This window comes from Eptesicus fuscus, chromosome 12, assembly GCF_027574615.1.
Source record: "Eptesicus fuscus isolate TK198812 chromosome 12, DD_ASM_mEF_20220401, whole genome shotgun sequence".
Lineage (NCBI taxonomy): Eukaryota > Metazoa > Chordata > Mammalia > Chiroptera > Vespertilionidae > Eptesicus > Eptesicus fuscus.
Window position 1 is genome coordinate 32799160 of NC_072484.1, and position 13251 is coordinate 32812410.

At 42.3% G+C, this 13251-nt stretch overlaps 1 protein-coding gene across 2 annotated transcripts in view; it reads left to right on the forward strand.

Annotated features, from left to right (window-relative positions):
* Positions 1 to 13251, forward strand: part of KIF3B (kinesin family member 3B) — a 41663-nt gene that overhangs the window by 23326 nt on the left and 5086 nt on the right. For both annotated transcript variants that reach the window (XM_008140955.3, XM_054724447.1), the window contains exons 2-7: positions 2248 to 3707; positions 6982 to 7083; positions 7310 to 7432; positions 7540 to 7658; positions 11810 to 11923; positions 12554 to 12659. In XM_008140955.3, the coding sequence (XP_008139177.1) occupies positions 2304 to 3707; positions 6982 to 7083; positions 7310 to 7432; positions 7540 to 7658; positions 11810 to 11923; positions 12554 to 12659 (1968 nt within the window). In that variant the 5' untranslated portion in view covers positions 2248 to 2303. The remainder of the gene's footprint in view (positions 1 to 2247; positions 3708 to 6981; positions 7084 to 7309; positions 7433 to 7539; positions 7659 to 11809; positions 11924 to 12553; positions 12660 to 13251) is intronic.

Here is a 13251-nt window from a genome sequence, read left to right on the forward strand (position 1 = left end):
CCCCTCTCCCTCCCTCTCTGTAAAAAATTAATAAAATATATTTTAAAAAATAGAAGAAGTCTTCGGTTCTTCATGCTAGACAACATAATTTTATTACATGTAACAACTAGAAGAAGTACGGGAATAACTTTTTATGTTTCCATATGCTTAGCAGCAGAATAGGTTTTTTGTTTGTTGATTTTGTTAATCTTCACCTGAGGATATTTTTCCATTGATTTTTAGAGAGAGTGGAAGGGAGAGGGAGAGACAAAGATAGAGAAACATAGATGTGAGAGAGAGACATTGATTGGTTGCCTCCTGCATGGAACCCCAACCAGGTCCTGGGATCGACCCTGCAACCAAGGTACATGCCCTTGACTGGAATCGAACCCGGGACCCTTCAGATCACAGGCCAGTGCTCTATCCATTGAGCCAAACCAGCTAGGGCAGAATTATTTTTTTTTAATGAAAGACCAATGGGAGACATTGACTTTCTATATTTATTAAGCTTCAGCATATATGCCTGGAGTGGCCCGGCACTGCTTCACATTCTCCAGCCCTTTGGTTGGCAGAGAATAGGTCATTCTCACAAATAAAAAGTGTATTGTTTTCTTTTTTTTTTTCTTTTTTTTAAAATATATTTTATTGATTTTTTACAGAGAGGAAGAGAGAGGGATAGAGAGTTAGAAACATCGATGAGAGAGAAACATCGATCAGCTGCCTCTTGCACACCCCCTACTGGGGATGTGCCCGCAACCAAGGTATATGCCCTTGACCGGAATCGAACCTGGGACCCTTGAGTCCGCAGGCCGACGCTCTATCCACTGAGCCAAACCGGTTTCGGCAAAAAGTGTATTGTTTTCACTGCTCTAAGTATCTATTGAAACTACAAATGTGTATGTCCTGTGATCCAGGAATTGCACTTCTAGAAATTTATCCTTGCAGGTATACTTTCCCACATATGAAAGGATGTGGTCCTAGGTTTTTCATAGTAAAAATCAGATACAGCTTAAGTGCTAGGGTAGTGGTTAAATAAATTATGATGCTTCCATACAGTGGGATATGTAGCTGCTTTCATAAAGAATGAGACAGCTCTATATTTCCTGAAGTAACAAACTCCAAGATACATGGTTTAGTGAGAAAAAGAAGATGCAGGACATTGTGTTTTACTGTGTATAACATACTATGCTTGTGTACAAAGGGAGAGGGTAAGTATATATTAATACTTACTAGCTTGTTATACATTAGCTAGTTCAGGAAGATTAAAATTTAATAACACTTGCCTTGTGGGAAGGGAACTAGGTGGCTGGAGAACAGGTGGTGTAGAGGGAACTGTCACCAAAGGGCCTTTTGAATCAAGAACTATGTGAGTTACCTATTTAAAAAAAATATATTTTATTGATTTTAGAGAGGGAGGGAGAGGGAAAGAGAGAGAGAAACATCAATGATGAGAGAGTATCATTGATTGACTGCCTCCTGCATGCCCCCTTTTGGGGATGGAGCCCACAACTCAGGCATATGCCCTTGGCTGGAATTGAACTCAGGACCTTTCAGACCATAGGCCAACGCTCTATCCACTGAGCCAAACGGGCTAGGCCTCATCTACTTTTTTCACTTAACAACATATCTTGGTGTAGGACTACATTTAGATCAGCACATTCTTTGTAGTAACTACATAGGATTCCACTACATATGTGAAATATATTTAATTTATTTAATCAGCCCCCTCTTGATGGGAATTGAGGTTGTTCGATCTATTGCTGCCATAACAGATATCCTTGTATCTGAAAGATAAATTCTTAGAAGTACAACTGCTAGCTCAAAGGTATGTACATTTAAAATTTTGATAGATAGTTCCAAATTACTCTATGCAGAGGTTTTAGTAGTTCAACAGGATATAAGATTACTTAGGTTTTTAAAAGGTTTCCAGCTGCCTCAACCTGTAACATAAGATAAACCATTGGTTGAAGGGAGGGCAAGCCAGTTAACACTATTGGTGGACTAGAGTTTTTATTTTTTCCACTGAAGCTGGTTAAGGTCCTGTGAGAAAATATACAGTGTAGTAACGTTATTAAATGTAGCTGTCTGCCCTAGCTGGTTTACTTTTAGTATTGAAAAATTAAAAATAAATTTAAAAATGTTTTAAGTAAAAGAAATGCAGCTATCAGAAGGTTAGCAAGATGAAAGTGACTTGGGTGTGTCAGTTGCTATTGGGCAGCCTTCAATGACAACTGTCCTGTCCTTACTTACTCTTTGCTTTTTTTCTAGGACCTTAGCATCCTGAGACATCATAGCCTTCAGGGTTGACCTGGTCAGAGTTCATCATGTCCAAGTTAAAAAGCTCAGAGTCAGTCAGGGTGGTGGTTCGCTGTCGGCCCATGAATGGCAAGGAAAAGGCCGCTTCATATGACAAGGTGGTAGATGTGGACGTGAAGCTGGGCCAGGTGTCTGTGAAGAACCCCAGAGGAGTGGCCCATGAAATGCCCAAGACCTTCACCTTTGATGCAGTGTATGACTGGAATGCCAAGCAGTTTGAACTCTATGATGAGACGTTCCGACCGCTTGTGGACTCCGTTCTGCAGGGTTTCAATGGGACGATTTTTGCCTATGGACAAACAGGAACTGGGAAAACCTACACAATGGAAGGAGTCCGTGGTGACCCTGAAAAAAGAGGGGTCATCCCTAACTCATTTGATCACATCTTCACCCATATCTCTCGATCCCAAAATCAACAGTACCTGGTCAGGGCTTCTTACTTAGAGATCTACCAGGAGGAGATCCGAGATTTGCTCTCAAAGGATCAGACCAAAAGGCTTGAGCTCAAAGAGAGGCCTGACACTGGAGTGTATGTGAAAGACCTGTCTTCCTTTGTCACCAAGAGCGTGAAGGAAATAGAGCACGTGATGAATGTTGGGAACCAGAACCGTTCTGTTGGTGCTACTAACATGAATGAGCACAGTTCACGTTCTCATGCAATTTTTGTCATCACCATCGAGTGCAGTGAGGTGGGCCTTGATGGAGAAAACCACATTCGTGTAGGGAAATTGAACCTTGTAGATCTTGCTGGCAGTGAACGGCAAGCCAAGACCGGTGCACAAGGGGAAAGACTGAAGGAAGCGACCAAGATCAACCTGTCCCTTTCAGCCTTGGGTAATGTCATCTCTGCCCTGGTGGATGGCAAAAGCACTCACATTCCATATCGGGACTCGAAGCTTACCAGGCTCCTCCAAGATTCTCTTGGTGGCAACGCTAAAACTGTGATGGTGGCCAATGTGGGGCCTGCCTCTTACAATGTAGAAGAAACTCTGACCACTCTGAGATATGCCAACCGTGCCAAAAACATTAAGAACAAGCCAAGGGTCAATGAGGACCCTAAGGATGCCCTCCTTCGAGAATTTCAGGAAGAGATTGCTCGGCTCAAGGCCCAGCTAGAAAAACGGTCCATTGGCAGGAAAAAGAGGCGAGAAAAACGGAGGGAAGGTGGTAGCAGTGGTGGGGGTGGGGAAGACGAGGAGGATGAGGGAGAAGAAGGTGAGGAGGAAGGGGATGATAAGGATGATTATTGGCGGGAACAGCAAGAAAAACTGGAGATTGAGAAGCGGGCCATTGTAGAGGACCACAGCTTGGTTGCAGAGGAGAAGATGAAGCTGCTGAAAGAGAAGGAGAAGAAGATGGAGGACCTGAGGCGGGAGAAGGATGCTGCCGAGATGCTGGGCGCCAAAATCAAGGTAATAGACTCCTCTTGGGCCTTTTTTTTCTTTCAAATCTTTTTTGTTTTTATAAAAAAAAAAAAAATGACATGAGGGATGATGTTTCTTTTGGTTTTTCATTCCTAGTAGCTCCATGATATCCAGTGCCCAATAAACATTTGTCAAATTGTATTGAATGAAGAAGAATAATGTTTTCAAATTTAAAAAATTTAAATACTGAATTCATAGTAAGAATAATTATTGCATATGTGCAAGGTATAAAAGCAGCATTAAAACTAACACCCATATTACCCTCCACCCACCCAGTGTAAGAAATAGAACAACAGCCATATCTTTATAAATTCTTTGTGCCCCTCCCCACCCACCAGGTAATCATCTTGGATTTGTTAGTTAATTTCCTTTATAGTTTCCCATATATGTATATGTCTCTAAATAAAGGATAGTTTCAGTTTCACATTGTTTTTGACTTTCATATAAATGGATTCTCACTGCTGCAAATTGCTTTTATTCACTCAGCGTTATGTTAATGAGATTTATCCACATTGATGCCTATAGCTGTGATCCATTCATTCATTATTACCGTTCTGAGACTTGCACCGTATTCCATTCTTCTGAGAGAATGGGTTGTTTCCGTTTTCTGCTATAAACGTTCTTGTACTTGGCTCCAGGAGAACAGGTACATACAAGAATTTCTTGTCTGACACTGCTAGATCCTAGAATATGTGCAGCTTCAACTTTACTAGATGATGACACGTTTTCTAAAGTGGCCCTGTGAATTGAAACTTCTACCAGAAGCATGAGTTCAGGTTGCTCCTCATCCTTACCAACACTTAGATTATCAGACTATAGTTTTTTGTATATCTAGTGAATATAAAATGGTAATTTGTGGTATATATATACTAGTGTGTGTGTGTGTGTGTGTGTGTGTGTGTGTGTGTGTGTGTGTGTTTTAATTGATTTTTAGAGAAAGAGAAAGGGAAATGGGCAAGACGGAAACCTCGATGTAAGAGAGAAACATGAATCGGCTGTCTCCTGCACGCCCCATCCCGGGGATAGAGCCCACAGCCCAGGCATGTGCCCTGACCGGGAATCAAACAGACAACTCTTCGGTGCACAGGATGACACCTAACCAACTGAGCCACACCATCCGGGCTCAGTGTGGTTTTAATATGCAGTGCAGTGATCATACAATATACAGGACAGTTTCATCACCTCCCAAATGCTCCCTGTAGTCAGTCCCTCCTCCCAGCCTCCAACTGTTCAGTTGCTGACCAGTATTCCAGAGCAAGGAGGTTCCCTGTGTTGAATCTTCTTTCTGGTGGCCGTGTACCACTCCCTCAGGTGCCCGGACCCTAGGCTGTTGCAGGACGTTAAAGGCAGAGGAGGGTGCAGAGCTCACCCGGGAATCATAGGATGACCACTGCCTGACCACAAGCCAGAATTCCTTTGACATGTTGGGTTCGATCTCATTGAATTTATGCAAACTTTTTATTTCTACTCTAAAATGTATGTATGTTTATTAATTTTAAAAGGACAAGTGACCTCTCCCTCACCTCCCCTTCCCCTGCTATATGAAGCCATACTTTATCTGTGGCTCATGGTAGCCCTCACACGGAGCTGGGTACTAATTTACTTCAGAGACAGGGGTCCTTTCCAGGACTTTCAAGACCTAATGTGAAAATGGATTAATGTACAACACAGTTAGGAGATTACTCTGCTTCAGGGCGGGGCTTTCTAAGGGGTTCCATTAGTGTCCCAAACACTGTCCCACCCTCCTCACTCCTGCACTTGAAGTGTAACTGGGAGTGCCCATGTTTGATTTGCATGCTGTGTTTTGGGGTCACATCTGTTATCCAGGCCCAGGAACACCTAGAGTCTCTAAACTACCTGGTGTATTTAGGCAACTCTCAGAAGCCAAATGTGGCAGGACTCAGCATTACCTCAAGGTCACTGAATCTCTTAACACACTTTGTCTATGGGAGAATGACATTACTTCTGTCTTTCCCAATCCCTCACTGCTGTAAAATAATAGGGCAAAAGCATTTAGAGCTGGGAGGTGTGTGGGGGTGGGTGTGTGTGGCAGGGGGGTGGTAGCAATCAGTCCCACCCCTTTGTTTTAAGAAGAGAGGACATAGTCTCAGGGACTCACTGAGAGATGGCAGCAGGGCTACAGTTAATGTTTATGTTTCTTAAAAGCAAGGTTGTGGAGCTTTTAATTCCATGCTTTCGGGTGCAAATCATTCCAGTGGCTTCAACCATCATCTAAATGTTGAAGACTCCCAATCTTATAACCAACCCAGAGCTATCTCCTAACACCCAAGCTGATAGCCTCTGCCTACTGGACATTTCCACGGAGATGCCCCCAGCCACCCAGCGCCTGCTCCTGCCTTCCTTTGCTCAGTCAGATCAGACTCCGAGGAGCTGCCTCTCCCTCTCCCTTTGGGCCCAGTCAGCCCCACCGCCTCTGACTCCCGTCTCATCAGGAGCTCTTGGACCCATCATCCCCTGTGCTCTCCTCCTCCACTACTGCCCTAGCCCAGGCCCGGACCCTCAGAACAGCTGCTGGCTGGCCTCCCTGCATTCAGCCTGCCCTTTTCCAGGCACTCTCCTTGTGGCATGGGAGCGATGTTTCTAAAACACAAATCTGAGTGTGTACCGTCATGCTCAAAGAACATGTCCGTGTTTGCTGCGGTTCTCAGGATCAGGTTTAGTCTCCCATAACAAAGTTTGGAAGTTGTTGAACTGACTGACCCCCGATTGCTTTGCCAACTTCATGTATCACCACTCCCTACCCTACCCTCTCACACAAATTTTTTTTCTTGGCTGATTTCTATTTTTACTTCGGCACTCGTGTAGATGTCTCTGAGACAGGGAACTTTTCCTGACTCCCTCCAAAAGCCTGAATTCTCTCCCTCCTGTGTGCCTCTCCCATTATTACTTGTTTTTTTCCCTCATGATGGCTTCTGACCCATAAGTAAGAACCTGCTTACTTGTCTGTGGCCCTCAGTGGACTCTCGGCTTTGCTATTCACACTGAAACATTTTTTTTGTTAAAAGAAAGCCAAAGTTTGTGTATGTCTGGAGAAGATGTATCTTCTGTATATCCAAGGTGGAGTTCCCTCAGCCCCATCGCAGTGATGAGCAAGACACAGCTGAACACAATATATTTTTCTCCGGAGTCCACCCCCTTTGCCTCAGTCCAGGAAGAGGGAGAGGCAGCTCCTAGGAGTCTCCTCTGAGAAGATACATTCTGAGGGAGACCATTCACAAGATGGATTCTACTTTTTTCTCAGGCCATGGAGAGTAAGCTGCTTGTTGGAGGAAAAAATATAGTAGATCATACCAACGAACAGCAGAAAATCTTGGAGCAAAAACGGCAGGAAATTGCAGAGCAGGTAACTTTTCATTCCTGTTTGGGGAGAATGTGGAGGGTAAGGCACATTAATGCTACAAAGCAAATATCTCTTGTATTAGACTCTTCAGAGGGAATGGGAATGGAAATGGAAATGAGCTGTGGTAGCCCCTTCCTAGTGGGAGACTCTGATCTGGAGCAGCCCTGCCCTATATTCTTGTGTAGAGATTGTCTCTAGGCAAGCTGATGAATTTTGGAATGTTGCTCAGAAACGTCGAGAAAGAGAAATCCAGCAACAGATGGAAAGTCGAGATGAGGAGACCTTAGAACTTAAAGAGACCTACAGCTCGTTGCAGCAAGAGGTGGACATCAAGACCAAAAAACTCAAAAAGGTATAAAAGGAACCAAGCCAGGCAGAGGTGTCTTGAGACTTGGGGGAAAGGGAGAGCTTGTTGTCTGGAGGGCCACCCTCCTCATCTGCTTCTCCCCGGGGTTCCAGCTCTTCTCCAAGCTTCAGGCAGTGAAGGCAGAGATCCATGACCTCCAAGAAGAGCACATCAAGGAGCGGCAGGAGCTGGAGCAGACTCAGAATGAGCTCACCAGGGAGCTGAAACTCAAGTAAGTTCTGGGCCCTCCATGGCACCCCCCAGCCACTTGCTGGGTTGTTTGTTAAGTAAGAAATACTTCCAGCCCTGACCGGTTTGGCTCAGTGGATAGAGCGTCGGCCTGTGGACTCAAGGGTCCCAGGTTCGATTCTGGTCAAGGGCATGTACCTTGGTTGCGGGCACATCCCCAGTGGGGAGTGTGCAGGAGGCAGCTGATCGATGTTTCTCTCTCATCGATGTTTCTAACTCTCTATCCCTCTCCCTTCCTCTCTGTAAAAAATCAATAAAATGTATTAAAAAAAAGAAATACTTCCCTGAGGACAGGGTCCCTTCTCTCCAGCTCATCTCCTGTCACTTTGTCCTCTATTGTTGAGAAAGTCACTTTCTGTCTATGGACTTCATCTGTGAACTGAATGATTTTACTACATGATCTTCAAGTTTCCTTCCACTCTGCCTTCCTAAAGCCTTTCAGGACTCTGGCCTCACCTTTATCCATTGATAAGAAGGAATCTTTTAGTAACTAGAATTTTCTGAATGGTATAGAGAACACCCAAATACCCATCACCCAAATTCAATGATAAACCATCTTTTGTCATCTTTCATAAAAATATTTTAAAGCAAACCTTACTTCATGTTATGTCACTCCTGCATACTTACATACATGACCACAATGCAATTTTTAAAAAGCTTTATTGAAATATAATTCACCTATTTTACAGTTCACCTATTTAAAGTATACAAGTGAGTTTTTAAAAAATATATATTTTCCCCGGCCAGGTAGCTCAGTTGGTTAGAGCATTGTCCCTAAATGACAAAGTTGTGATTTCACTCCCCAGTCAGGGCACATACAAGAAGCAACCAATGAATGCATTAATGAGTGGAACAACAAATTGATTTCTCTCTCTCTCTCTCTCTCTCTCTTCTTTCTCTCTCTCCTCTCTGCTTCCTTCACTCTTTTGCCCCCTTCCTCTCTCAAATAAATTAAAAATATATATATTTAGCCTGGCCAGTGTGGTTCAGTGGTTGAACATCGACCCAGGCACCAAGAGGTCACTGGTTCAATTCCCGGTCAGGGCACATATCTGGGTTGCAGCTCAATCCCCAGTAGGAGGCATGCAGGAGGCAGCCAGTCAATGTTTCTCTTTCATTGATGTTTCTATCTCTCTCCCTTCCTCTCTCTCTGAAATCAATTTAAAAAAAAATATATATATATATATATATATATATATATGTATATGTATATATATATTGATTGATTGATTTTTTTCAGAAAGGGGGAAAGAAGAAACATTGATGTGAGAGAGAAACATCCACTGGTGCATCATGCATACAACATGACTGGGAATCAAACGGGTGACCTTTCTGGTTATTTTTTTTTTAATATAAATATATTTTTATTTATTTCAGAGAGGAAGGGAGGGAGAGAGAGATAGAAACATTAATGATGAGAGAGTCATTGATTGGCTGCCTCCTGTATGCCCCACACTGGGGATCAAGCCCACAACCTGACTGGGAATTGAACCATGACCTCCTAGTTCATAGGCTGACGCTCAGTCACTGAGCCACGTCAGCCAGGCCCAAACCAGCGACCTTTAGATGCATGGGAAAATGTTCAACCAACTGAGCCCTACCAACCAGGGCCATTTCCGTATAAATTTTAAGATCAGCTTGTCAATTTCTGAAAAAAAGCCAGCTGTAATTTTAATAGGGACTGTGTTGAATGTGTAGATCAATTTGAAAAATATTGTCATCTTATCAATATTGTGTTCTGATCCATGAATATAGGATATCTTTCTATTTATTGAGAATTTTGTTTTATTTCAAAACTGTTTTATAGTTTTCAGTGCACAGCTACTTGCACTTTTGTTAAGTTTAAACCTAAATATTCTATTTTTGATGCTATTTATATGGAATTGTTTTCTTAATTTTTTTTCAGGGTACTACAGTTGATTTTTTTATAGAATATATTGTCTTTCCACCTAACAAAATTAACATTAAGTTTCTTAGTATTTTCTCATACCCTGTTCATATTCAGATATTCTCGGTTTGTTCATATTCAGATCTATATGTGGACCACATATTGCATTTGGTAATTATGTCTCTTAACTTTATTTTAATGTGGAGCAATCCATTTCTCTGTTAAGAACTTATCTCCTAGTCAACTTGTTGAAAAAGTTGGGTCAGGTAGCCTGTAGAAATAGCTCACATTCTGGATTGGTTGGTCTGCTTCTTCATGGAATTGTCTAATTTGTGTCTCTGTCTCCCCTATTTTCCTTTAACTGAAAGCTAGCTCTAAAACACTGGTTCCCAACATAGAAATCATCTCAGGAGTTTGCAAAATGATTCTTGGGCCCCACCCCAGAGATTTTTATTTAATTGCTGTAGGACAGGGTCCTTAAACTTTATCAGGCACCAAATCACCTGAAGGGCTTGTTAAACACAGATGGCTGGGCCCCATACCCAGAAAGTTTGATTTGGCGTCTGGGATGGGGCCTGAGAATTTTCCTTTCTAACAAGGTCTAGTTGTTGCTCCTGCTGGTTCGGTGAACATACTTTGAGAACCAGTGATCTGTCATGAGATCTGGGCAAGATATTTTTTAGAACTCTCTAAATGATATTAATGTGCAGCTTGGCTTGAAAACCATTGAGCTAATGGTTTCAGCCAATAATGATCTTTGTCTGGATCTTTTATTTCATTAGGGGTTACAAAATGATGTTTTTCTATACCAGTCCTTCCACCACAGCATTAGCTGGAATTTTTCTTTAAAGAAGAACTTTTCAAAGGGATTATTTTAATAACCACATTTTAAATTTTGAAAGGAGCCCTTAAAATTAAATGAATGGACTTGACCAGTGTGGCTCAGTTGGTTACAGTGTCATCCCATACACCGAAAGGTGGCAGGTTAGATTCCTGTAAAGACACATGCCCAAGTTGCTGGTTCGATCTCTAGTCAGGGAGCATACGGTAGGCAACTAACTGATGTTTCTTTTCACATTGATGTTTCTCTCTCTCTCTCTCTCTCTCTCTCTTCCTCTCTCTAAAATCAATAATTTTTTAAAGGGTTGAATTTAAAAAATATTAAATGTATGTATCAGTCCTCTTTCTAGGTATGCACACCTGGAAAAAAACATCAGAACAAAATATGCCAAAATATTAATAATAGCTATTTCTGAATAGTGAAATTGTGTGTAATGATATTTTTTCAAAATTTCCAATGTGTAAATAGGCCCTTTAAAATCAGAAAAAAAAAAATATATGTTATGAAAAATAATTTCTTAAATGTCAAGTAAAATGAAGAGAAAATTTCATCTCTCCAGAATACTGTTTTTTTTCCCTAATGAAGGCATTTTTAGCTCTTACTTCTTTTGAATAAACAGTGAGTCAATCTGCTTTTTACAGCCAGTACCCTTCACCTCTGGTGTTTGTTGTGCGTCTCTCTCACCTTAACACCCCTTTGGCATTGTTCTGTCCTGAGGTTTTGAAAGAGTGAATGCAGAAATGTGGCAGGAGATAGTCATCACCATGGTGAGACACAACCCAGTGGGCTCCTCTTTCATTGTTTGCCATGTCTGCTGGCTTCTGACACAAACTCTTCTCAGGAATGGTCTTTATTCTGAGAAGTCTAAGGGACTGAAATATTTGGTCCTACTCTTTGTCCTAGTGATTAGAATGTGAAATTTTCCATCTCTGGCAACAATCCAGGGGATTGGATGAAGGCAGTTTAATTTCTAATCTGTTTTCAGCATGTTGGAAGTTAATGAGCTGGGTTAGCAGTACCAGTGTTCCTCCAAAAGATACTTCAAATAGCACAGGTTCACTCCAGTATAGTCCAGGCATCATCTCCCTCTTCAGTTCTTTCAGCTCCTCAAGCTACTTCTCCTTGGGTAGAAGTGACCTCTCCATATTCCTAGGGCAGACCACTGTCAGCACGTTGTACCTAAGAGTGCTGTACCGTTACCTCTCTGTCTCAGGCAGGGACCAAGTGTCATTCATGTCTGTATCCCAGTTCTTTGTATGATGGCAGGTTCATAGTACCTGCTTAGTGAATGTTTGCTGAGTAACTTGACTTATCTGATTACTCACTACACGTGGGACCAGATAGCCAACACTCCATCTGTATTCTTTCTCTATCTGTATTCATCCCTGTATGTGTGCTCTTACAGGCATCTTATTATAGAAAACTTTATTCCTCTGGAAGAAAAAAGTAAAATTATGAATAGATCCTTCTTTGATGAAGAGGAAGATCATTGGAAACTACATCCTATAACCAGACTGGAGTAAGTCACTATTGACTTTCAGTAGACTTTAAGGTGGGCAGGAGGGAAGGAATGTTGATAAGCTGGACTTGGCCAGAGGGGTATGGTAAGAACGCAGTTTCATTCATTTAAAGTTGGAACCAGTTGCATCTCTGCTTTGGTGATGGCCATAGTTCCACAAGATAAAAGTTTGATGAGTACGGTATTAGGAACCGGGAGACTTTGTCACAGTGAACTAATGACCTTTCCTAGGTTCCTCATGTCAGCTTCCCCAGCTATCAAGTGAATCAAGATAGGCCAGATGAGGGGCGGTACACAGTGTTACCTTGTGTGTCAGTCTGACACAGTTTTGAGAAGGACTCTCACTATAAGTCTGGGTCCTGCTGGGAAAATGGAAGATGTCCGCCAAAGACCAGGGGTGGGGAGTGTTGACAGCTATGCTTCATGCCTGCCACCTCAGAAAGCAACTCAAGCAGAAAGTAGAAGCAGCTCCTGTGTCATTTCCATGTCAGCCCTCAATCCAGGGAGTCACTTGCTTCAGGTTCTCTTTAAGCAGGCTCAGAGTCTTCTGAGTGCTGGTTCCACAGGACCGATCCTGGGGCTGTGGACCACACGCCAGCCAGGTCTTTAACCACTGCAGTGCATTTCCAGGAATCAGCAGATGATGAAGCGGCCCGTCTCAGCTGTGGGATATAAGAGACCATTGAGCCAGCATGCAAGAATGTCCATGATGATTCGTCCAGAGGCTCGATATAGGGTGAGAAGATTGTTCTTGTCTTCCTCTCCTCTCTTTTAGAGGAGTTTAGACTCATGTAAACGCTCAGGCACCGTTCTGCAAAGTCACAGTTTTCATACTGACTCTTTCCAGAGGCACCTGAGGAAATTAATATAACAAAATTTTTTGAAAATACATTTTTTTATTGATTTCAGAGAGGATGGGAGAGGGAGAGAGATAGAAACATTAATGATGAGAGAGAATCATTGATTAGCTGCCTCTTGCACGCCCCACAGTGGGGATCAAGCCCACAAACTAGGCATATGCCCTGACTGGGAATAAAATTGTGACCTCCTGGTTCATAAGTCAATGCTCAACCACTGAGCCACGCTGGCTGGGCTTAATATAGCAATTTTAACAAATAATAAATAACAAATAAAAAATAAATAATTATAAATAAAAAGGAAAAATAAATTGAGATTTAGAAAATCAGGACTAGGGAAGGAGGAGAGTATAAGCATCCTGTCCATAATGGCCAATAAATATTAACGATAAGTTTTTAAATGGCTCTGTGGGCCCAGCTGGTGTGGCTCTGTGGTTGAGCATAGACCCATGAATCAGGTGGTCATGGTTT